The sequence below is a fragment of the Rhynchophorus ferrugineus genome, unplaced genomic scaffold (genome assembly GCF_030347505.1).
Source record: "Rhynchophorus ferrugineus isolate W39M unplaced genomic scaffold, kcgeb_rfMv2 rfM2, whole genome shotgun sequence".
NCBI classification, from domain to species: Eukaryota; Metazoa; Arthropoda; class Insecta; order Coleoptera; family Curculionidae; genus Rhynchophorus; species Rhynchophorus ferrugineus.
In genome coordinates this window covers 50,813,309-50,839,835 of record NW_027472581.1, presented here as the reverse complement: position 1 = coordinate 50,839,835, position 26,527 = coordinate 50,813,309, and the positions used below count along the sequence as shown (strand labels likewise).

Sequence of the window (26,527 nt, the reverse complement as noted above, 5' to 3'; positions counted from 1 at the left end):
GAAGAACGAGAGAAGCGGTGCGCCGACGCAGCCTCAACAGTATTCACGACGAACGTGTGTCGGGTCGCGGTGTAACGCGGAGGGGGAAGGGAGCGCGCGCGTCATTCCAGTGTAGCACTCAGTAGCCAACACGCTATATCGAGGGGATTTTCGATGTGCCGCTGTTACAGTCATCAAAACAATGTTGCGAAGTTGTTGAACTGTCAACCGAGTGAAATACGCTAAGAGAATTGACTGTTTTCCGTTCCGTATTGTCGGTTTAGCAATTATTCGACGTTGTGAAACGTGTGACAATTTGATCGAACACCATGTATAAGTTACTGGGCGGTCTCGCCAACTACCTCAAGTACCAGGACATCGTGACCGATTGTGCGGTCTTTCGCATGCACAATTTGTTCACCACGGCGCTATTGATGGCCTGCAGTCTCATCATCACCGCCAGTCAGTACGTAGGCAATCCTATTCAATGCATCGTCGACGGGATACCCACCCACGTGGTCAATACATTCTGTTGGATATCGTCCACTTTTACCATGCCAGACGCTTTCAAGAGACAGGTAAGAATACGCGAACGAATTTCATTGGTTGTCATTTAGATAGCGCAAGTTTCCTCGCCCTGACGTCGAATAGTACCCACTGTGTCATGGTACCCAAATGATGACGACAAGATCTGTGATCCAATAGGCCATGATCTCACTCGTCAACTAAGAGTAAGAAAATCGTTAACAATGTTGCCATAGTAATCGCCATAGTTAGTCTATCTGGTCACGATCATGTAGTGAACTTAATATATTTTATTTAATGTGAATATGTATGTAATTGATATGTAGTTTTAAACTACATAAAAATTTCAACCATATTACCATTAAAATTAAATATTTATGTATTAATATTTAAAATCAATGGTATATTTTTGAGATAATAAGAAATGCATTCTTAATGTGGGTTGTTAATACTTAAATTCATATCAAAACACTGAATTGAATTGAAACTATTAATCTATCATATTCACATAGGAATTCACAAATCTCCCAATTTTGAAGAGAGATAATGATTTATGGTACGTTTGATAAATAGGTAAAATTCTCATTTATTTTGGAACCTTTAGGGTACGCACCATGTTGCCAAATGTAGCGTATGAGTTCTTATTCGACCGACGAGTTTTTGGTCTGCTGCATTGCCAAATATGACGATATTATTCCATATTGAAATATATTGTTGCAAGGTTTCATTATATATTTATTTATCGTGTATATAGCAACAATAGGTTATACACTAGAAATCGTTTATACAAATTTGAACGCGATAAACACAATAGATAAAAAGAAACAAACAAATTAATCAAACGTAAACAATTACTCGTTACGGCAAGTATATGACCGACTAAAATTCATTTTATCAAATTGAACCATTTCTACATAACAATTTTATATAATTAGTACTCAATAAAGTATTCGATTATATTTTTAGTTTTTTTTTACTTACATCGTATTAAAATAAGTATGGCAACATTGAACTAATTTCTCTCCATCGCAATTAAAAGACAATTGTCGGTAATTATGATTTAATGTATCGACATTAGACCGAACTGGCAATGTATAATTGCAAGTACATACCGCGTTTTAAAAATGAAACAATATAATAGGTTTACGTTTAAAATAATGCACTAATTTACAATTCATATTACCATAGAACTAGCAATGAATAATGATTTGTTTATAAACTAAAGGTCTTTTTATGTTTGTATTTTTTAGGAAGTATTGTGACAGTTTAGTCACAGGCATGCATATTTGATATGGATTTGAAGCCTGATATTTATGTATATGTGATCATTATTATTAAATGCAACGTCGCATTTTTTAAAGTATACTGAATACAGTAGCAGGGTCAACAGTGATATATATTCTGATTTATAGGGCTTTTTTCTTTAATTTAAGAGCATTTTCCATTGAAATTATATTAAATTCAATACATTTGTAGATGAACTCGATGCGGCCCTATGAAAATCTTCATAAAACATAGTAGTCGTTGTTTACGTGTCTTTAATAATATATCTATACTGGTACTATTAATCAGCATTATTTCATTGTTAATAATGTGATATAACTAATGTAAATCTTTTTAACATATTTCTGTGACATTTTTCATCATAGTGATCACTGTGTTCACGTGATTTGTCTTTTTCTGGAAACTCACATCAGACCTGAACTGAACTCTGACTTAAGACAGACTTATAACTGAGCATTACTCATGATTATGATGGATATGTTCTCATATATATCACAGTGCTTAACCTGCATAATTATAGAATATCCATTCATACATTTACATGAGTACGTAACTTAAACATAATAGAATGTAATTCCGAATTATTAGAAACTGTACCGAATGTACTACACTTGATATGATTTGGACCAACATTGCTCATTGTTATTCTTGAAGCAAGTACAGGAACAAAAACACTAGTTATTCATTTGTTACTAAATTGCATATGGTCGATGGACGGAAGGAGGAATATAGGTTAGGGTTAAGATTATAGTGTTCTGGAAGTAGGAAAGAGAGAGACGCATAATTGCTCTGATCTTTTAAAGCGTCGGATTGCGCGGTACGAATCGTCCCGTAATGCCAGCCGCTGGTTCTTCGCTGAAGAATGCGGGTTTAGTTAGAATAGTTCACACAACTTGTAAAAACAGATGCAAAATATTGTATATCATTGACTAGTACTTTTTCCGTATCATATCGGTCAGACCAAACAAGTGATAGTCAGAAGAAGCAACGTCCGAACTAACGGCTGGATTTCTTCACTCAACGTTTCAGTATAAATTATTAATTAGGTGCTTGTATGTATTCTGATCATCTTTTCACTTTAAATAGACATTTATTGAAGAACAGTTGGTGCAATATATTAATCAAACTGCTTCTGTTCTGTTCTACTACTGTTCCCACCTTTCTGACAACATGGTGATAACCTGTCCAAAGAACGATGTTTATTTGACAGCGATCCAATCATCGATAAATGTTCGCTCTTCTTCGGCATTTCAAAACCCCATACTAGTCAAGCTATGCTGCTCTTAACTCTTATATTTGTCTCGCAAATTATGAATGTGCTATGTTGAGTAATTTTTGCTCCTTTTGCAACTCCGATCTGACGTCATTCGTTATTGTTAAGTTTCATATGAGACTGAGACAAACTTTTTAGAACTTTACTAACCTTGCCGTTCTTTGATATATATATTAAAACCACCATTTTTAAATATTTCAAACCAAACCGACACTTTGAATATGGCGGACGATCATCACCTTAAGCTTCTAAATGTAGCTGATGGACGGCAGCATTTTTTTTTCAAATTACATGACAGAAATAATGACTATCGAAAATGTAATTTTGAACGCTCGATGATTAGTGTCTGTGTACACCAAAATCATCGAATTTAACAGTTGGGTTTGATACTTTTTTTATGCATTTTCACCAATAAATATCGCCAATTTTCCCAATAATATTATAAATATAATCCAGACATATAACACCACAGAGCAAGCACCTAATATACAGAGCAGCGGGTATAAAAAACAAAAATGTTTAAAAAATATTTTATCCGAGGATTAATACTTTTTTTTGCCATAAATGGAGGGCTTATAATTGGAAATTCAATAATGATCATCAGCGAAAGTAGTTGAATATTTCGCCTAAATTTTTTATCTAATCCTTATAAAAAAATCAATGAATATAATTCAATAGTACATGTTCCATTGAAAGTTTCAAACAAGTTTATTTGAAATGAACAGTCTCTTAGCTTGATCATTCAGTATTTAATCAATATCATATAAATTAAATTAAACTTGTTTTATTATGCCATCACTAAAGAACATTTTTTTTACTTAACCTTATAGTTTACCTGTGAAAATAATTATTTTCCTACTCCTTCCAAATTTTGCTATTGCAAAGTTTTACTGTACTTAAAATCAATAAAAATAATGTGTATTTTAGTCACGCCAACAGTCAGACTTGGCAATACATGCCTCTTGGGATGTTCCCTAAATTGGTTACTCATCAGTCAATGGGACAAAAATTTACTCATAGGGCACTAAAATTTGATTTTGCCACGTTGCCAGTTCTTGTAAACCATATATGTGTTTCAAGGATAGAGTTTATATGGAATATATTATGCAAGTGCTGATTAATTCAGATTGAATGTTGTAACGATAAACAGTCTAAACATACGCTGCTCAACAAGTCACGTTTTTAAAATTTTACTAATATAGGTACCAATAACTTTGCTCTTTCAATGTTATCTTTCTGCATTTCAAAATCTTCAGATCAGATTCAGAATCGAGTCAAATTTATTTTTCTCTCTCACACAAACTTTAATTTTCACAGACTCAATTTTGTTTTAAATGTAAAGAATTTACTATAGAATTGAATTCAAACTTTCAGAATTAAAATAAATAATAGAATAGATACTTAGCTGTATTATATTTCCCAAAATAACTCTTCGATGGCTTAACCATATTTACAGCTAAATAACTTCTCCATATTGGCTACTACTTAAAACTGACATTCGAAAACTAGAATAAACAATATATAAGGTATTATATATGTAAAATAAGCGAAAAAACAAACAAATTAATACAAACGGTATATCCAAATCAACACAACGTATTAATAAAACCCTATCCTTTTTAACCCAAATTTAAATAAAATGTAAATTTAATTTATATAACTAAAATAAAATATATCAAAATATCATAGAAGAAACAGTCAGTGATACTAGAGACCTCACCAATCAATGGCATTTGTTTACGTCAAAGAATTTATGACGTCTTAATAATCTATCGAAAATTTGTCAATATTGCATTTGTGTTCTTAGAGTCTTCGTTAAATCTTAAAGCATTAACTTGATATTATATATATATATATATATATATATATATATATATATATATATATATATATATATATATATGTTAGACCAATCCACTCGTTAAGAGAGGTCAAGCTCACCCCCAATGGCCAATGTAAAACAAATGATTTGCAATTAAATTACATCTATGTATGTCCTGTAATCATACACTAACCTTTGAAATCATTTTCAGCTAATTATCATATAGTTAATGTTATGCATAATATTAGACAACTGTCATGGATTAATTAAAACTTATACTAATTAGTCTGTAAATAATTTTATGTAACCAGTGATCAGGCCATATACAATGTTTGATAATGAGCCACGAACAGGCAACAGTAGCTGTTTAGGCGTTGAATCTTATTCGCTTGTATCATAGCGCCATATGCGAAAATATCTCATTAATAATGCATGAATTTTTCTAACTAATGCATGTGCTGAATTTTCGATTAGTCATTTGAATATTCCAACACTGTCGCGGATATTTTAATTTCGTATGCCGAAGAATAACATTCTTTTCAAAAAGATGGTTACATGACCCAATAATATATACATAATCATAACCCACAATTTGGCAAGTACTACTTCTTTACTTAAGGTCAAAAACATTCGTATAATAATGGCATATTCATATGTGTCAGGGTTAAAATAACACATCATTACTAATTGTCTCCATCCCGATTTTCCATTGTAATGTTTTACAGGGGGATTAAATCTCTTAATTCTCTTGGTATCTCTCCAAAGTGAATAATAGAACATTTTGTGTTTCTCTTTTTTATTTGGATGTATCTTTATCTAAGCCTTTAATCTACATCTTCCGTCAGATCCCTCAGTTATTTCTATCTTCTAAATGTTTTCATTCGAAAAGTTCTATATACCGCTTGGATATTTTATATATTTCATTATCCATCCAAAGCCGGCACTCGGGAAAAATGTCTGTCTACTGCTCAACCAAAACGTTGTTGTTTGTGATGTCGGCTGTCGGTCGCAAACGTTCTAATCTAGAACAATGTTAGTCTCTTATTTTTTTCGCTTTCTGTGATCTTGACAAATATCACTTTCGCAGGTGTTCCCTGTGTCTTTCGGAAATTTGAATATGTTTCTCAAGGGTGCACTGACTGTTGTACCTTAAACGAATGACTGACAGCTTACTCAAGCTTGCAAATATCAGACCGTAAGGGTATTCAAATTTCGGGGGCATACAGAAGAGTTGGTAAAATAAGCATTATTCGAAAGAGATAAGACAGTGAAGAAATATTTCTTTAGCGAACACTGGCTCAAGTCTTAAATAATTTAGCACAATATTTGGGCCAGTGCATACAGTCGAACGTAAAGCGAAATTGAATAAAAATTGCAATTCCTTTCTATATATAATACTCTCCTCCATAAGCTGGCATGGTGCCAAGGGGAAATCTTATCTACACAACCGAGATTCGATTTAAATCCCTCCTGCTCTTATCTGCTTGTCTCTTCGACTCTTTTGCCATCTCATTTATATGCTTTTCAAAAATATTTTGTCGTTTATTGATAGGACAACATATAGTTTATGTATTTAACATTATGGGTAATTACTTTGGTGTTATTGGGTTAGCATAAGCTTAATGATAGTGTATATTAGAAATTCCTATTGTTCAGTGACAACAATAACTTTAAATTATATATTTTTTACTGCAATACATTACAACACTTCTTAAAATTTTCACACCTAACTGTCAAATTATATCGAATTATATTGTATAAAGTGTATCAAATATTTTACTTTTTAATGTGCTTAACATCTTAATAATGTTCTAAATAGCCAGATGTTTAATCTAAAAAACTGAAACTAATGTATGTAATGTGTTCAATTATACCACTTAACTATTATATAATTACTCGCGTTTATTTTTACGTTCTATGAAACATCTTGGAGGTCGTATCACATGTCTAAACAAAACAATGGAAATCTCCTTATAAAATCTCTATTAAATGATTCAATTTTGGTAGATACAATCTAGTTACACGTTTCAAAACACTGGCCTTGTATGTAACAATGACCTTCAATTGTTTGGAGGGTCAAGAACGCCATAATTTGAAATAACTATAAAAATTTTAAATAATTATTTTATTAGTTGGCTTGGTCGCCGCAGTGCTGCTGCGGTAATTATGGGTTCGAATGCTTCGAGACAGGGTTGTGAATGTTGAGCAAGAGTATAACATCGGACAAGGAAAACAATCCCAATTACGCTAGTAACCAGGCTGAATAAGACCGGATATCTCTATCTCTTGGTGGCACATCAATCGGTAGGCGTTGTTAGAGAGTTTTTAATGGATCAACAGCCATTATTGGTCACGTTTGTAAATTTATATTTAGTCCATAGAGTCCCTTTTTGGTTATTTCACGGAAAGTACTTACCAGGGTTAATGGGTATTTACTGGGAACATTTGTAAATCCGTTGATGGGGTAAGGTTCTTGGAAAATATAATATTTTCTCAAGGTGGAGTTGTAAACTCGCCACGCTATGATACAGCTAATGAGCTTCATATGATTATTCACATTCAATAAGCCGAGTTGAGAATACATAGAAAAACCATCTTCTTGATTCACCTCAGTGTAAATAGTTAATTAAGTAAATAAATTAATCGTAAGTACAATGAGTGATTTATTATTTACAACTAAGTCTAGCTGAAATCGTGAGCTGTGAGCAATGAAGGCAAATTGAAGCACTTATTCTGTGAATCGCTGGTGCTAACAATACAAACCAAATGGCTCCAAAGGTAGTTTATTACGGGAGCTATAGAAGAAGTTCTCCAACGGCGACGAGAGAATGAGGTTTATTAAAATACTTAATGCTGAAGATCACGGTTCGAACCCACATTAAGCAATAGATACAGTTCATTAAACTCTTAGTAAGTTGAGGGCTTTAATATATAACAAATATTTTGATTAATCATCATATGCGGTGAATTACTTTGTGTAATTAATTAAATAATAATTGTAACGCTGGTTCAACAGTAATTAATAAATCGTCCTGAAGAATATCAGTGATTCATGAAAATAATATGAATTTGTTTCTGGGGTATTCACTTTTTTAGTAAGTGAGTAACTGTAGTAAAGTAAAAGTAACTGCATCTTAGACATATATATTATAATAATTATTCTTACAGTTACAATATAACATATAGAAGGAAATATCCGAAGTGTACCTTCTCACCAATAAGACCAATAAAATTATAAGGGTTTTTCCATATTCTAAATAATCCTATAGGGTCAGGCAAGGACAAATCAAACGCTATCAAATAATGACCGGCAATCTAACAGAGAGTAAATTTAAAACATAATTAAGAATTTAAGTAATTCATCTCTCTGATGTCCTGAACACTATGTACAGAAGAATTTAACAAAGATAATGATTATTAAAAAAGTGGTTTAATATTATTATTTAACAATGGAAATAGTAAAACTTGAATGAATCTCCTCAGTTTTTTCATATTTTTTTAAGAAAGGGAGATTCTTATCTGTCAATTAATTAACAGAAATCATCATAATGACAAATCTAACTTGTTGATTGTGATGACAATAACAACAGATTTTAATTTCTTAAATAAATAGTTTTTCACATATAGATGATAGACAAGATAATATGAACACTATGTAATTTAGTAATTTTTAATGTTGGCAACCTTGTAAATGACGTGACGCGTATGTATTGCTTATTTTACATACCTTATAAGTATTGTAGATTATATTTCAGAGTATTATACTCTTTGTTCTAAAACAGTTAAAATAAGGCATTGGTGAAATGTATGATCTCTTAGACTTCGAAAGCAGAGGAAATTGTTGCAAATCGCGACAAAAGTGACAGCGGTTCGCTAAGACAAAAACAGTACAAAAAAAACATGGAAAGGCTGTGATTGCTCTTCTTTATAACGGCAACCAATAATAAAACCTGGAGACTTGATGACTGAGAAAATGTGGTATAGCCGATAAATCGTTTACATTGTTTTCTATAAACGGCCTGGTTTATGTATGGATGGTTAATGTTCAGTTTGATTTCAGGAGCATCAGAGTATCATCAAAAATAATTGAACAATTATGGGGAGTTTTAGAGCAGAAACTGAGGACTTGGCGGGTGTGTTAGTATAAGAATTGGACAATATCTCAATGGAAACTATTCAGACAGTCGGCGAATCTATTCTGGAAGCAATTGCAAGTGCATTGATGGTATATATATATATAATCCTCCGTACCAAGCGAATCCAAATATCTTGATCCTTATAATCGAGATGCAATATATTTTACAATAATCAATATATATTAATTATATTAAAACAATCGAACAAATTAAAATGCGATCGGCATCATCACCCATGTAATGCTAGTCTTTCGCTAGAGCCAACAAATTGCTCTTGAAATAAAAATAGAATGTGTTATCACCCCTACACAAATCAAAACTTAACCCAAGATCCAATATATTGCCAATACATGAAAAATTTTAAAAAAATATACCCAATAAATTACTTTTTTGTTAATAATTATTTATTTTGTTATAATTAACCAATATTAGATTTAGGACGGGACATTAATAATTACGCGAATTACAATATCATTTCATCACGCGGAATTGAAATATTTTAAAAAAGCATAAACTTATTAAATAACACAAAATGTTACGTTTTGTTGAACGCGAAATTATTACCGTGTTATTTTATTCGAATTTGTTCCAATAATGACACGTTTATTTTTGCTGTTATGCAATTTTAGTTCGAAACACGAAAGCTATTAAAAGGGAATTAGAAGTTACACCATGACTTTGTGATAAACTGTGAGCGACAAATAAATTCAGTGGTTTGTGGTTTCATTTGAAATCCATTATTTTATTATTGTTGATATGATGTAAGTGTAAGATTAGTGTAAGCTTCTTGCAGCTCTTCAATTCAGTTTTTATCAGATATCTATATCGTTCTGTCCATACTTCAAATACAACATACATTGACGCAGTACCAAACAGATGCAGTAACAGCTTATATACTGTTTGAATATAAAGTTTTGAGATTAATTGACTAATTCAACTTCGCGTTTAACATCTTTCCAAGAATGAATGAATTCTAAGAGCTGTACTCTGAGAGAGACTTTTATGGTATAATACTGAAAACGGAATTAAATTTTCCTGTACAATATGCGTTGCACCAAGCGACGCCATTGAAATATAACTACTATATTCTGAAATAATTGCAAGATTATGCAATTATTTGCAATAATTTGGAAGAATGAAAGCAAATTTATTTTGCCACCAGTAGGTTAACCGCTGTGTTTTAATGTCTTACAGTATAGATTGTCATTTCTCTAATTGTAACAGATTTACACGAACGAGCACGTGGATCAGGGACATTGCATCTACTATTTCAAACAATATTCAACAATTTTACTCATAAATATTTGACATCCAACAACTCCGATCCGTTGTGACAGGGACACAAAATTGTTTTTACTATTTTTCTCACTATTATTCTTTTTTCATATTTCATTCTATGTTACAGTATTTTCTACCATGTAAACTTACCCTAGACTTCTACAAATATTGGAAAATCAAAATTAGCCAAATCGGTCCAACCGTTTCGAACTAACAAGCTGGAATTCATTTATTTAGATATATATATATATATATATATATATATATATATATATATATATATATATATATATAGAAAATGTTCGAGGATGCTACGATGAAAGAAAGATGTTTACTAAATGCGGCGAATTAGGTAGAACAACCTAATTATTTTCAGTGCATTGCCCTCAATCTTCAAGAAGAAAATATCAGGCACGTGTACTTTTATCAGCGAATTGGTCAAAATACGAAACAATCTCAACGTAGGGCGTTTTCACATCTACCGACACTGACACGACAACGATAACGGTGGACGCGTAATCTCACGTGAACAAATGGAACTCTTTTACACTCACCGATATGTCGGTATCGTGTCGTCACGGCATGTCGGCGGGACGCAATCGCTCACTCGTGTCGGCGTCGATTTTTATTGTATACAGAGATATTTTTAAGGCTAAAAGAGGAAAATGTCTAGCTTTAAATATATTGTAACACTAACTGAATTAGTAGAAACAAAGACTCTATACGGGACAATAATGATGAAAATGACAAAAAAAAATACGGTGCCGTGTCGTATCGGTGTAGTGCCGACAGATGTGAAAACGCCCATACTCGCTAACCAGCTAAATATGCGACGTGATAGTGAAGTGCGTAGACTAAAACGTTTAACACCACCTGGTCTGATTACTGGACATATATAGACTTTAGAATAAGCTTTAAAATAAGACTAATTAATTAAGATAATATTTTATACAGGAGATCGCTTAATGAAGTGATTTTCTACATGTCATGTAAATATAATATTGACATAAGAAATACTTATTGCCCATAGGACCTATAGGGCAGATTGTGGAATCACAAAGAGTAAAAAAAAATGAAGAAATCCGCTGCCGATTAATCATTTTTAGAAACGTAATGGTGATTCTACTCGCAATTAAAATGACATAAAATAGTTACGATAAACTATTTAATGGCTGTTATATCCGTATCTTATACACTGATTATAAACTAGACAAAAATTATAAATACGCTAATAAACAATTATCTAACTTATTGAGAAACAATCACGATAACAAAACTACCCATTGTGTTCTCCAACATTATCGTTAATTGTAAACAATGTTTCTTTGTGATTGCCGGACAATATGTTTTTACTTTGAATATTTATATAGCTTTCCTATTGTCAACACGTTTAAAACTCTTTGTTCGCGCTAGTATCGCGGTCAATCGCTCGACCTAAAGCTCCAGCATCCATTTAGATTAAATGGATAATTGAGGATTTTATAGACGTAAATATGCGACTGTCACCGCTTGTTGCGATGATTAAAGTCTTGAATCTGACGTCCGTTCGTCAGAACTATTTTATACAGTCATACGTAAGTCATAAAATTATTCATAAAATATCTAAGAACAATTTTATTTTTAAATGTGAATGGAGATGAAACAATTTATTAAACTTTTCAAATAAGTTAGTTAAGCGGCCCATAGACGCTCAATATTTTTTTGGCTTAATAATATTAAGTGTGACATTATTTTACTATGTTTACTAAGCGTTAAAGGGCTAGCCTACACTTGATGTGCTTGTACAAATATTTTGTATATTTTATTCTTTATATGTGTGTTTATACTATTTGATTTCTCAAAATTGGGCGAATGAAGCTACAAACATTAAGGTGAAACCTTCAAGAAGATTGATAATTAAATTAGCTAATAACGGTTGGCTTTTTGGAATTTTTATTATGTTAGTAATTGCTATTCGCTAATTGAACTTATCCAGTTTCTTTTTCCATAGTTCTAAAGTGTTCAACTAGCTGTTTTAATGTTTTTATGCTCCCGTTAACCCTTTTTGCTTTCATAAATCTGTCTCATGCTGGAGTTATTAACCAAGTTAGAGCCATTTTTAAATCTAAAAGTTCGTATAATATTGACCTCAATTACGAGGATCTTCAACTTGATATGGGTTAACAATCGTACAAGACCAGCTTAAAACTATAACTGATGAAGTTATTTCTCACACACTGTTCAACAAATTGAATTTTAAAATTCCAATTAATTTAACGAAATATCATCTACTGCAAATATAAATAAAATTAAACTATTGCTTAGCAAATATGATTTTATCAGCCGGTTTGGATGGTGCAGTGGTAAAGGCGACAGGACGGTCCACCTTCTGTTGCGATAGTCACGGATTCGAATCCTGCTGGCGGCATGGTCGTAAAATTTGTGTTTGTGATTGTTTAATATTTCTGATTGTCCTAGGCAAGAGCGCAAAACGAAACAAGGACTCGACAAGGAAAATGATCCCAGTCACGCCAGTAACCAGGCTGTAACAAGAGTCCATATTATTAAGTAGAATCCATCTCTTATTGCCTTAAATTAAATTCGTTTCTAACTACAAATGAATACAACAATAGTGTCAAATTAATTTGTTAGTATTAATAACGTTTTAACGTATGCTATATTAAATATTTAATTTCCGAACTTAACTTCGTTACTACTTAAAAATCGCTAAAAGATGCGCCAGGAGGTATTTCAGACGACAACTTCGACATGTGTTCAGTATCGCTGGTATACATGGCGGCTTCTAGACATGAGCGGTTTACAAAATGAGCCCATTATCATTCCGTGCAATTGTTGGGAACGTTTTTATTTTCGAGACGGGTTGCACGATAAGGTCCCGCAACGTCTGCATTTTTCTTTGGTTCAAACAGCGTTATTCGACACGGTCATTATTTTATTTCTTTTTTATTAAATGCAATTTATAAAAATAAAAAATCGCCAGTTCGTTGTTCGTTATTTGCTGTTGCGTCTACATAGATTTAATTTTTTTGTTGAGCTTTTCAGAATTAACGGGGTATATATCATCAGGATAATTAATACACAATGAAATCCGGTCCATCCGACACTCCCATAAAGCACATCACATTTTTTTAATCAATTAATATCTGAGTAATATTATAAAAATTAGATTGTTCACAGTTCAATTAATATTTGATGCTGCCCTATGTTTATAGTAAAACAAAATGATTTAAGATTTTCGCAATAAAATCTCTTATGGCCGATCAACTTGTTTACGCTAATACAAACGTGTGCACTAACCTTATGCTTTTTTGAACCCCACACTATACTATCTTAAAAGGTTCAAGATTGTTCCATTAAAAACTAATCGTTAATAGCGTGCATTTCCAAATTTCTATAGAGATCATTTTTCACAACGGGCTTTAACATTGAACAGCTTTCCGTGTTACCCTAAACTCACTGTCACTTCATGATTAAGTATTTATTAACGACTACTTTACCTTAGCAACATTTTACGGCTATTTTACCTGGAAATTGCTTCTCTCCTGTAAATGAGTGAAATCCTGGAGTCTTTCTTAAAGCTAATGTTTCCTTCTATTTCCTTTGCAATTTATATTGAAATATTAAGTTTAATATCTCCATATAACATAAGATAAACCTTTTAAATGTTCTTGGTGGCCTGTTTCATGAATTATTTTTAATATTTGAGGATTTTCTTTATTGAATAAAATCGTGTACATTAGTATTTTTCATTGTATTTTAGAACGCTAACTAAATTTTACAAGCTTTCTAGTAGTAATTGATTTCCACATCATAAAATTAACGTAGAAGATTAATTGCCTATCAAGTTTGCTACATCAAATCAAAAGATATTCCCGATTTTATCAAATCAATTCACATTAGTGCAAGAAACTCTACAGAAGCTCTATGTAAAATAAGACGATTTTGTAATTTCAAATATTTAAAAGTATATATAAATACATTTTATTGTTATTAAACGATCTAAAACTAGAAACCATCATAAGACTGTCATTTTATGTATTACTTAGTTTAAATAACGATGACTATATTTGCTCCATTACGATGTGGTCGTGTATTAATCCAATATATAGTTACATATAACAGGTAAATTGAAAAGTCCCCGGCCTGACACATAGATGGCGCTACTAGAATTAAATTCATATGTTTTTTAGTTAGCCCTAACCCCTAACGCCCTCAAAAGATGCGTCTATAAATTTGACAGTTGTCGGATCATTAGTTTGTGAATTATAACATGAAGTGAAGCAACTTTTGTTATTGTGAAAAAATGGATAGAAAGGAATTTCGCGTGTTGATAATCGTACTACAAAAATGGTATCGAAAGGTTGGTGGGTCGCTATAATCAGTGTATCACCCTTAAAGAGAATTATGTTGAATAAAAAAACTAATTTTGCCAAAAATGTGTTTTACTATGGTAGGCCGGGGACTTTTCAATTTCTGTTATAATATATAATTACTATTCGATTTGCTTGATTTCAATCATGTGGTAATACAATGATGCCATTCAATTTGAATATGTTTAATTTAGCGTTTAGTATGATTTTGTATATAGAAGTAGACCATGTCTTTAATGAATGCTTGTGCTGACTTTTGCATTGCTATACATACTTGGGGCTCCTCACCCAAGTTTTTAGTGGTTATCCTGAACACAGAATCAATGCATCTTTTCTGCTACTTAAATCGTTGAGTGTTTCAAGGGAAAGAAATAGATATCTAATTGACACTTGTTATATTTCTCTGCTTATTTTCACAATAGGAAGTCTTGAGAAGGGTCATTTCATTCATCACGTTATTAAGATTATACATTAAAATAAGACCACAGTTGATTACTATTACTTAAATTGATACTAAATTGATTATTAAATTGATTCTTTGAATAATAAAAATTAAAACATAACAGACGTGTACTTCGTCGTAAATTTCCTTGTTAATTAAAAATGCAAAATATGGTCGGTTACAAAAATTTATACACCAAGATTGAATTTTTAAAATCACTGAGTAAAGATAAAGAGAGAGAGAGAGAGATGTCAGAGTAATTGTAGTCAAAATCGACCCTAACCACAGCTGGGCAAAATTGATTTGCTTTAATAAAAATATACAAAATAATTATAAGTCGTGTAATTGATATAAAATGCAAAAAACAGTCGAGTGTTAGAATTAGTTTAATTATTATACTACTAATCTGTAAAAGGACAATTTCCTTTAATGAACACTAAAGGTTTAAATGCACTAAGAGAAAAACAGTCTTTTGTTGGGGAATAAATAAAACTGCTAAAGAAAACATTGTTCCTCCAGGCCCTAATGAGCACAAATTTCTCTTAAGTTGACATTGTTTATATTTCGATCAAGGATGCTACGCTTTTGGTTTTCTGGAAGCGCATTTTATATAGGGAGGTAGCATAACGGTAATATGACTCGATTTATTTCAGATGACTGTTTAAAAATATTATCAAATCCTCTTTCCTTTTGGCTTGAATACTTCAGTGCATTCTTCCAAGTATTTTAGTTCTATGGTCGAAAAAGTGTTTTAACCAAATGATGAAGTCATTTAATTCTAATTTACTTCTTTTAAGCTACACTAAAGAATCGTAAATATTATTCGGTATATTAAGTGATGTTGAAAATAGTATTTTATGACTTCAGACAATTTGTGATGAATGATAAATGTTTTTATGTCAAATGTGTTTGAAATGCTATCTATAAAATACCTGAACCTCAGGTAATTAAAATACTAATAACAAATTACATTTTTAAGATATAATTGAATTACAAACCACGACTTGTGAATCAAAGTACCGGTTTTACTCAACTTTTTAGCCTCTTGTTTCATAAAAATTATTATACACTTTTTAAATATTAAATTGTTAACGAATTTGACACCTAGACGTATTGATGGCACTGCCCAATGAGATACCTAATTAAAAAACAACATGTTGGACCAAAATTTATCAAAATCAAAGAAAACATTTTTTTTCTCACCCTGTAAATATTTCAGGACAAAAAATATGGCCTCATTTAATGTAACCAATTCTCCCGTAGCGCTGTGACTTATTCGACTGGTACCGAGTCATTTAAGGTAATTGACCCCGACTCTGATGCCACTTTAACGTGAGCGTTAAATCTAATTCGAAACCCGTGGCTATACAAGAGATTATTGGTTCTGATACTTCGAACTCGATGTTAAACTAAATTCGATTAAAATAAATTTATTGTTATTTACAGGTCGGAACCGAGGTAGCTCATCCTGGTATTGGAAATGACTTCAGCGATAAGGACGCTCAAAAATTTTATACCTATTATCAATGGGTGTGCTTCGTACTTTTTTTCCAGGTAAGTAACCGGTACAACCAAATAATCGTCTTTTTTTATCGGAATATATTTTCTTAGGCGGTTGCTTGCTACACACCGAAAGTGATCTGGGACAGCTTCGAGAATGGTTTAATGCGAATGCTCGTTATGGGATTGAACGTGGGCGTGTGCCACGAAAAGGAGAAGAATGCCAAGAAGGAGGTCATTATAGAATACCTCACTAAACATGTCAAGGTAAAAAGCGTTCAGTTTTTTCAGCATAGGTATATTGCCTCTTAGACCAGTTTCCACCAATGGTAGACATCATATGCCAACAAAATGAAATAATTAATTTCGGTGGGTGCCACTGTATATTATATATATTGAAGATATTGCACAATCTCTGCATTAAATGCTGAGATGAAAATATACAATAAATGTATATTCATATAAAAATAATGGGAAAATTTGAAAAACAATACATACATTTTGATAAAATAAACAATTTATTTAAAGCGTCATTATTTTGTTATATAAACGGTCAACAAATCTCAAGGGTCAAGTGACTAAGTGATCAAGTGAATAAGAAAGAAACTCTTCAATACCGAAAGGTTCTAGTCCATATTAAAATATTTTCAACCCTCGGTTTATTCAGTAAGAAATCAAACGAGTTGAAATCTAGAATATCTAAAACATTCAAAATAGTTTTTGTTGTGCTGCCAAATGGGCGTATATTTTATATGTACTGAAACCTATTTATTAAGTTTATATTCAACACTTTCCTCTCAATGATACTTAAATAATTAACTTAAATAATTTACTCTTAGCATTCCATTGCTGCATAATTATCAAAATTAGAACAGGTCAATTGAAAAGTCGGGGGCCAGAAACATAGATGGCGTTACTAGAATTAAATCCATATGTTGTGAAGCAAGTTTTGTTATTGTGAAAAAAAATGGATAAAAAGGAATTTAGCGTATTGATAAAATATTGCTTTTTGAAGGGAAAAATACAGTTGACGCAATAACTTGGCTTGATGCCGAGTTTCCGGACACTATCCCAGGATGTGTCCGTCAAGGATTCATATGCTAGTAGTAAGTTTAGACGTGGTGAAATGAGCACCGAAGACGGTGAACGCAGTGGACGCCCAAAAGAGGTTGTTATCGACGAAAACGTTAAAAAAATCCACAAAATGATTTTGAATGACCGTAAATTGAAATTGAATGAAATAGCAGACACTCTTAAAGATATCAACTGAACGTGTACATCATATCATTCACGAATATTTGGGTATGAGAAAGCTCTGTCCAAAGTAGGTGCTGCGCGAGCTCACTTTTGACCAAAAACAACGACGAGTTGATGAGTCGGAGCAGTGTTTGAAGATGATCAAGCGTAAGAAAACCGAGTTTTTGCGTTGATATGTGACAATGGATGAAACAAGTCATCCGAGTGGATTGCACACGATGACCCCGCTCCAAAGCGTGGGAAAACGCAACAGTCGGCTGGCAAGGTTATGGTGTCTGTATTTTAGAATGCGCATGGAATAATTTTCATTGACTACCTTGAAAAAGGAAGGACCATCAACAGCGACTATTACATAGCGTTATTGGACTGTTTGAAGAACGAAATCGCATTTGAAGAAAAAGAAAGTGCTACTTCACCAAGACAGTGCACCGTGTCACATGCCATGTCAAATTGATCGAATTGAGCTACGAACTGCTGTCCTATCCACCGCATTCTCCAGATCTGACCCCCAGCGACTACTTCCTCTTCTCAGATCTGAAAAGAACGCTCGTTGGGAAGAAATTTTCGCCGAATGAAGAGGTGATTGCCGAAACTGAGGCCTGTTTTGAAGCAAAGGACAAATCGTCGCTATAATCACTGTACCACCCTTGAAGGGAATTATGTTGAATAAAAAAAATTCCAAAAAAATGTGTTTTACAATGGTAGGCCAGGGACTTTTCAATTGACGTGTTATAGGCACAATATTCAAAAAGTTGTGAAAGAGTTTTCGAAAATAGTAAATACAATGTAACTTTCCGCTTTTCCATAATAACTTCCAGGTAAACTTATCAGTTTTTATTTATTTTATTCCACATTGATGGTTATTTCAATTATTACAAATTTATAAAAATGTATTTATTACATTTATCAGGCCTATAAATTAATTTTAAGAGATTTTTTAAATTTTTTCCGCTGTTTTTTCCGCAATTTACAGATTACATCTAGAGAACGATGTATCTTTTGAGGATATCCTTGAAACGCTGCTCTGACAGGTCTCGGCTCATGTATCGAAACAAACAGTATTCAGAAAGAGCAAGGTCTAAATGGAAGGAAAGGCAAGAATACGGCGGGTGGGATAGCACCCATTTTAATATTTGCAAGTATGTTTTCACCGGTTTTGCAACATGTAGTCGAGCGTTGTCAAGCTTAAGAATAACATTCTTGTGTCTTTACTCGAATTCCCGTTTCGTGCAGTGCCCGGGGCAAATGTAATGTGGGCATCTATTGTAGTATTATAGCGAGTGATGGTTTTTTAAGTTTTAGCAGCTCGTAGTACACCGCACTAAACCGACCTCACCAAATACAGAACATTAGCTTGGCGCCATGGCATATTCGGCTTTGCCGTTGAAGTTGATGCATGACCAGATGGTCACCATGATATTTTTCGCTTTGGAATATCGTAGTGGATCCGCTTTTCATCACCAGTAACAATACAGCAGCGAGGCAAAAATCCTTTCCAATTCTGCTGTTGAAACAGCATTTCATACATGACAAAACGCCTTTCAATGTCTCTTGGCTTCAATTCATACCAGGCCAATAAAATATCTAAGCCTTTGCATTATCTCCATTTTCTTCAAGCTATTGGAAAACTTTCTTGTGTTACTCCCAACAATTATTTAAGTGCATACTGCGCACTCTTATTACGGATCATTGCTTTCAAATTTTGTGGGCTGTCCAGAAGGCTTTTTCTTTTCTTTGCTCTTTGTTGAAAATGGATCGAGCATAATTTCCATACCACTTTACACAACATTGGATGGTCTTTTTCAGCCTTTTTCATATTTATTTTTAAACCCATATACATACAAATATTACATATAAATTTCAGACGAAAAAAAATTTCTTCAACGAAATGACATACTGAAAAGTAACGCCTGACAGTCAGTCCTCAACATGAAGTTGGTTATAAATGTACCTAAAGCAATTTAATACAAAGTAACGCCATCTGTAAATCTTTTAAAATTAATTTATAGACCTATATAACAATAATAATATAATAATTACCCAATGAAACATTTTCTATTAATAATTAAACAGGAAACTCAATAAAGATCGTAAAATATAAGCAAGTCGACAAAAGTTTACATTATGTATCAGGCCAATGATTCGATCAACTAGAAGCATATTAAATCAAATGTTGTTTTAATCATTGAGACACTGAGAATCCTTGATAATAAATTATTAATTAAGATAGTAAAGTAATGTATATTACTTAATGTATCACTTTATATTATATATGATATAATAAGAATATATTATATATGAAGCATACACTACACGTAAGAAGATACATTTAAATAAAATCATAATAAAACGAGCTAAATTGTCACATTTCAAAAATCCAGATTTTAATGTAGTTTTTTAGTTCACAATTTCTGAATAGATTATAACTTAACTATAAAGTTATTTGATTTATTTTATGATTATTTCAGATTTAATACTTAAATTAATTCATTACCATTCTATTAAATGACGCAAATTATTTGAGGTTCTCTTCATGTCGAAGATAGATAGTCATCTACTGAAAGTCAATTGGATTTTAGGATTCTTCATATACCTTCGTGGGAAAAGATTACTCTTAGATCTGTTGCTGTACATGAAGAAGTACCGACCTTTTGTCTAACAATTTTCATAAAATACACAATTTCAGTAAATTTTTGATTAACAGATTCTCATAAATTATTCCAAATTTTGGATAACTGTATTTAATGATGAACAATTTAATCAGTCAGTAATTATTTAATAGAGTGTCGGAGAAATGAGTCATATATGAACGATTTTTATATCTTATTATTCATATTGGTTTTACTTCGTTATATTCCATGAATTATGACTGATATTCATAAACGATTGTTTTTAGAACGTGACATATTTGACATATAACTTTACTAGAATATATAAGCAAAATGAAGTTATCTTATAAGTTTCTTTTTCGATGACGATATAATACAATAATAATTATAATAAGGTCATACAAAAGGAAGGCATTCCCCATAATTAATAAGTAAGAATATTGATTGTCATATCTTGACTTTATAATTCAACTTGTATTACAGATGTTCAATATGTGAGTTTTACTGAATAATAAACATAATAATGATTGGAAGGAGCGTAACTTTATTGCTATCCCATAATATTTATAATTTCCCTCTGACATCTTATCTAATCAATTCAACTGATCGTTTTTTATAATATATTATGCTATATTATTATGTGATAATAAGAATTTGAACACTCGTAAACCTGATATATGTCTATTATTATATTTCCCAACATACCTCTGTTCTTTTCTAATATCCACATCGGACACTAAATCATATTACTCATTTAAAAGAAAAGAATACATCATTACCATTTCTGTAAGTAACGCTAACTAATAGTGATATTATATGAAGTGGTATAAAGCAAAAAGATTGATTTGGATTACCTCATTTAATATAATCGTTAATATATTCATTAGTGCATGGTTATTTCATTGACAAAACCTATATAGTTCATTCACAAAACATACCGCAAACATATGTTTTTTTTTAATTAATTACATCTTACATTAAATATGCTTAGTACAATCTTAATTTATTACTAAAATGTTCTGTTGTATTTGCATCAATACACAAGTAAAAGTTCTGATTTCCTGCGTGTTGTCTAGTAGCTGTATGGAAGCAATCCACGTTGCCACAATTTAGTAACCTTATTTCATGTTTTAAGGCGAAATCTTGGATAACTTCGTAAATCTTCGTTAGTTACATAGCTATAAGGATTGGTAATTACCACAATGTTGGATACTAGTTGGTTTGATGTATCAGCTCAACCCCATATTTGGACTCCAAATTTACTTTATACTTGACTGATAAACCAATCTCTTTGATTTTAAATCAAGTTGAAAATATCTTTCAACTAACCATCTTGATTTTGAGTCTGATATGATCTGCTTTTTATCTAAAATGGTATTATTATATGTTAATGAATATAAAATCAAGAAGCTGATGAAATACGTAAAAGGATCATCGTGAGAGTCTTACAGATTTGAGTCGAAACATGGATATATTTATATTATTATAAGTCCATTTATAACAAAGCTTATAATTTCAGATATACTTTTCACAGAATATTTATGATTCAATTTCAAAATAGTTACAATAATAAGAAAAATAAATTGCTTGTTGAACAAATATTTATGTTATCATTTTATTTTTTCAGAGACACAACCTTTACGCCTTACGTTACTGGGCATGTGAATGTTTGTGCCTGATTAATATCATCATCCAAATGTGGTGCATGAATAAATTCTTTGATGGAGAATTTTTATCCTACGGCTGGAGGGTGATGAACTTCTCCGACCAACCACAAGAAGAACGCGTAGATCCAATGGTTTATGTATTTCCAAGAGTCACGAAGTGTATTTTCCATAAATATGGTAAGTCAATATTGTATTTATAAAAAGTAAAAATTTAACTGATTATGAAACAAAAATAAGTAAGAAAAAATTCTGAAGAACACTAATCTAATAAACAGTAAATAAAGTAAAAGGAAAATAAAGTAAAATCTACTAAACAGTAAATAAATAAAACTCGTAAAAGCGTACTAGACAAAATAGGGTATTAGTCCAAGTCTCTTTTAAGATGTTAACTGACAGAATCTTTTTATATTCATGACGTATTGATCAAAAGAGTTTCAAAATATGAAAAAGCATTAGGAGCAATAAAAAAAATTATTCCAATGAATATACCGTACTAACTGAGATCAAAAATCGTATAAACGCGTTTTTTTCTTCATATGTAACACCAGAATTAAGAAATTGAAATACACTTAAATTTTAAATCTAAAACAAAACACATCATTCCATTGAAATGGTATACTTCTTCATACGTCATACAAGGGTTTTTACAAATTAAAATATTTTATGTTTCCAATAAAATATATTAATACTTTGGGGCATCTGTTGTTGAACAAAAAATATATATTTCTATATTAAAAATTTTGCAAGACCAGATCTGAGAGGATAAGTTAAAATAGATTTTAGTGTTATTGATATCTCAGTGATAAATTTAGTATCATTCATGCTTATTCCGAATGATTAACTCTGTGTACTGGCTTTTGCAATTTCATTGCGGCTTCCTCTTGTCCTTTATCTATAGCCATTATGGCAGTATCGTCAGCAAAGTGTTTTCGTACTATGTTGCAACTCGACAACATCACCGGTCCGAATAAGAACTGGTGCCAACATACAACCGTATATATATATATATATATATATATATATATATATATATATATATATATATATATATATATATATATATATATACATATTCAGTACTGAATATAGTTAGATATGAAAACGAAAGTTCTAAGGTGTCTATAAAGTAACTAAAAATTTTAGAATTGTTAAACTTTTCGCAGTATCAATCCTCTAAAGAAAATGGAACATTTAATTAATGAACAAATGAGAGCCCAACCCGGTCACGCTAATAACCAGACTAAATAATACCGGATGTCTTCTAGGAGGGACTCTGTGTTAGTCACTCGCTCGACTGAACCTAGTCGAGATCGTTAGTAAATACATAACAAAGAAAGCCTCGTATAATTATTCCACATGTATGGTAGATCAGTGCATAATATCTTAAAAACAGAAAACCTTTCTTGATTTTAGCTTTGAAATAACAGTTAACAAGTTATAGTCTTACCAAAGAGTCGAAAAATTAGTCGCTTCCAACGACACTATTTGTTGAAAAAAATATATAAGCAATTTACAAGCTTTGCGTTTATATTGAAGCTAATGATAAAAACAGTAATATATCAACAAAAATGGTTTTATAGTTTTTTTAATTGTTCTCCATACTGACACGGTTTGTGAACGCATTAGTGGCTTCTTCAGGCCTTCTATCCTATAATCCCTTGCCGTTTTTTTTGTGTATTACTAAGCAGTTCTGATAAACAAATGTTTGTGGACATTTCAGAACTCACCGTTCTAAGTTGCTCCAATGGCACAGTTGCCACATGTCCAGTTATTTCGGAAAAATAGATGATCATTGGCTTCAAGCACGAATTACTTTAGTCGGCTTTAGCTTATCTCGGAAGACCCATACAGTGTTGTTTTATGTGGGGGCTCGTAGGCTTAGATCTAAGATTCGTTATCTATGTAAATGTTATATAGAGCTTTTGATGCACCACGATTGTGTTTCTTGATAATTTGTAAAATTATGTATACCCAAGGATGAGATAATCTCACCGAAAATCACATGATAATCTTACAATATCATTTCACATACAGCATCTTGATGTTTTCTGGAATAACAACTCATTTTGAATGATCTTCATGACTTTCATCAAATTCAAATTCAACGCTTCGCAATGGCCAATGAGGCATCATCCTCAAAAGTCGAAGTAAGTCGATCGATACACTTCTGCCTTGATAATCCACATCAAAAGTCATAAAAAAAATATTGCAAAATTATGTTCACGAGTTAACTCCATTTTTCACGGAAACAAGATATTAAACTGATTGTAAATAATACAAGTTTGTGCTGAAATAACAAAACGTTCTAAAGAAGATTATGGTTACAAAAGCCAAGTCTCCAATTGGAAACATCAGATGAGGCCTAACAATACTTCGTATTATCAAGGCCCAAAATATGAGTAGAAATCTCCGTATACATAAATTGTAAATGTAAACGATAATTTGAGATTAATTTTCGATCATAAATAAAGTTTTAAGTAAATCATTCAAAATTAAATACTATATATATGTAATAGTACTAACTACAAATCAAATTAGCATCCACAAAATAAATATAAATTTGAGTTAGCGAACATATCAGACAAAAGCTTAAATATATTCAGTCATGGGTGTCATGCCACTTCGATCTAATTAAAATATTATATCGAATTGGCCCTGTTACTGTAATTATATGTTCACTAACAATGACAGTAATCCAATAAAATATATACCAGTAATGGTATATAACCAAGTAATTTAGGCACGGCTTTAATAAGGAATTGTTCTTACTGTACTTATCAAAGAAATTACATGAAACAAGCTTAGTAATCACTTGATTGCGTTTTACGTTTTTGCGCTAGTATGCAAAATAGACAGAAGACTTTTAGAGGGCATTTCATACAAAGTATAAAACTAACTGAATATTTTGATCTATCAATATTTTTCTACAATTAATTGTGTTTTATTTGATACCTGAAATTATGCAAATATAATTAGTTGAATACTGATTAACTAATTTCTGGGCTAGTTCAATATGGATACAACACATTATAGGAACTATAATCCTTTTATAAACATTATCTACATAAATAATAGTAATGGGTTTATTTGTTGGATCAACTAAAATAGAATATTTTGATTGAAATAAAATAATTTGGCTCCATACAATTAATATCCCATTAATATCTCCATTTCTCTAAAATAGTCTGTAGCTAGAATTTGATCTAGTGGTTTGTACTCACGATAACAATTTCTTATATTTTCACAGGTGCCTCTGGCAGCATACAAAAGCACGACAGCCTCTGCATTCTGCCACTGAACATTGTCAACGAGAAAACATACATTTTCATATGGTTCTGGTTCATGATCCTCGTTACCATGCTCACCGTCCTGGTTGTATACCGAGCCGTAATAATTGCTTCTCCCAAAATCCGCCCGAAGATCCTCCATGCCAAACACAGAAGTATACCAATTGAAACCTGCGAAGCCCTCTGCAGAAAGATCGATTTAGGAGACTGGTGGATCCTGATGATGCTAGGAACTAACATGGACCCCCTAATTTATCGAGAGATTATCTCTGAGCTCGCTAAAAAAATTGAAACCACAAATAGTAATCAATACTGATTTGAATCCTAAAAGATTTTTTAAAATCTTCCGTCACGAAATCCTACATGATTAATGTGATTAAATTTACTTTACATTCTTGTAAAGGTGTCAAATACATTTGAGCGTCATGATTTTATTATATTGGTTTATTTTTACTAGCTAATAGGTCTAAACGTTCAAAGACTTGTACGATGCACAATAAAAATGTTAAGGCTGTAATTTTAAAATGTTCTATTTAATATTTTCTGATGGTTTATATAATTATAGTTAATAGGTATACTGCCAATAAGGTCACAAAACTAGAAAAAAACTGACTGTCAAAATGTGATTTATGCCTCGAATGATTCGAATATATATTTTTATACAATCAAACGTTTTAATAAAATTTTATAACCTTTTTTTGTTTGTAATGAAAATATTCATATTATGAAATATAAGATAAGAACATTCAAATATTTATATGAAATATTATAGTTTGTCAATTTTTTTTAACTAATATAGTACAAACTTCAAAAAAACTGTATTTTTTTTCCTCCTCTGCGATTATTTTGAATCTAAAGAAACACAAGTAATTGAGGATTGAGTATTTGGTTTATAAATAGTTTTTAAAAGATTATGTGAAATACTTTTCATTTTAGTTAACTCTCTTTTACTGTATACATTGCCATGGCTACTCTATAATAAAATAAATTTATGGATGAAAAACAACAGTTTATATTTATTAAAAATGCAACATCAAATTCAATTAAAATTTATGCTTTATCATTCGAATATTTATAAATAAAAATAATTTCTATATA

General features: G+C 31.5%; 1 protein-coding gene across 1 annotated transcript; it reads left to right on the top strand.

The window, feature by feature from the left end:
• On the top strand, positions 1-26,432 carry ogre (optic ganglion reduced). The gene is made up of 5 exons (XM_076395940.1): positions 1-557; positions 16,556-16,663; positions 16,721-16,876; positions 22,103-22,319; positions 25,390-26,432. The coding sequence occupies exons 1-5, from the start codon at positions 309-311 to the stop codon at positions 25,743-25,745; spliced, it is 1,086 nt and encodes a 361-aa protein (XP_076252055.1). The 5' UTR covers positions 1-308; the 3' UTR covers positions 25,746-26,432.
• Positions 26,433-26,527: the final 95 nt, after the last annotated feature.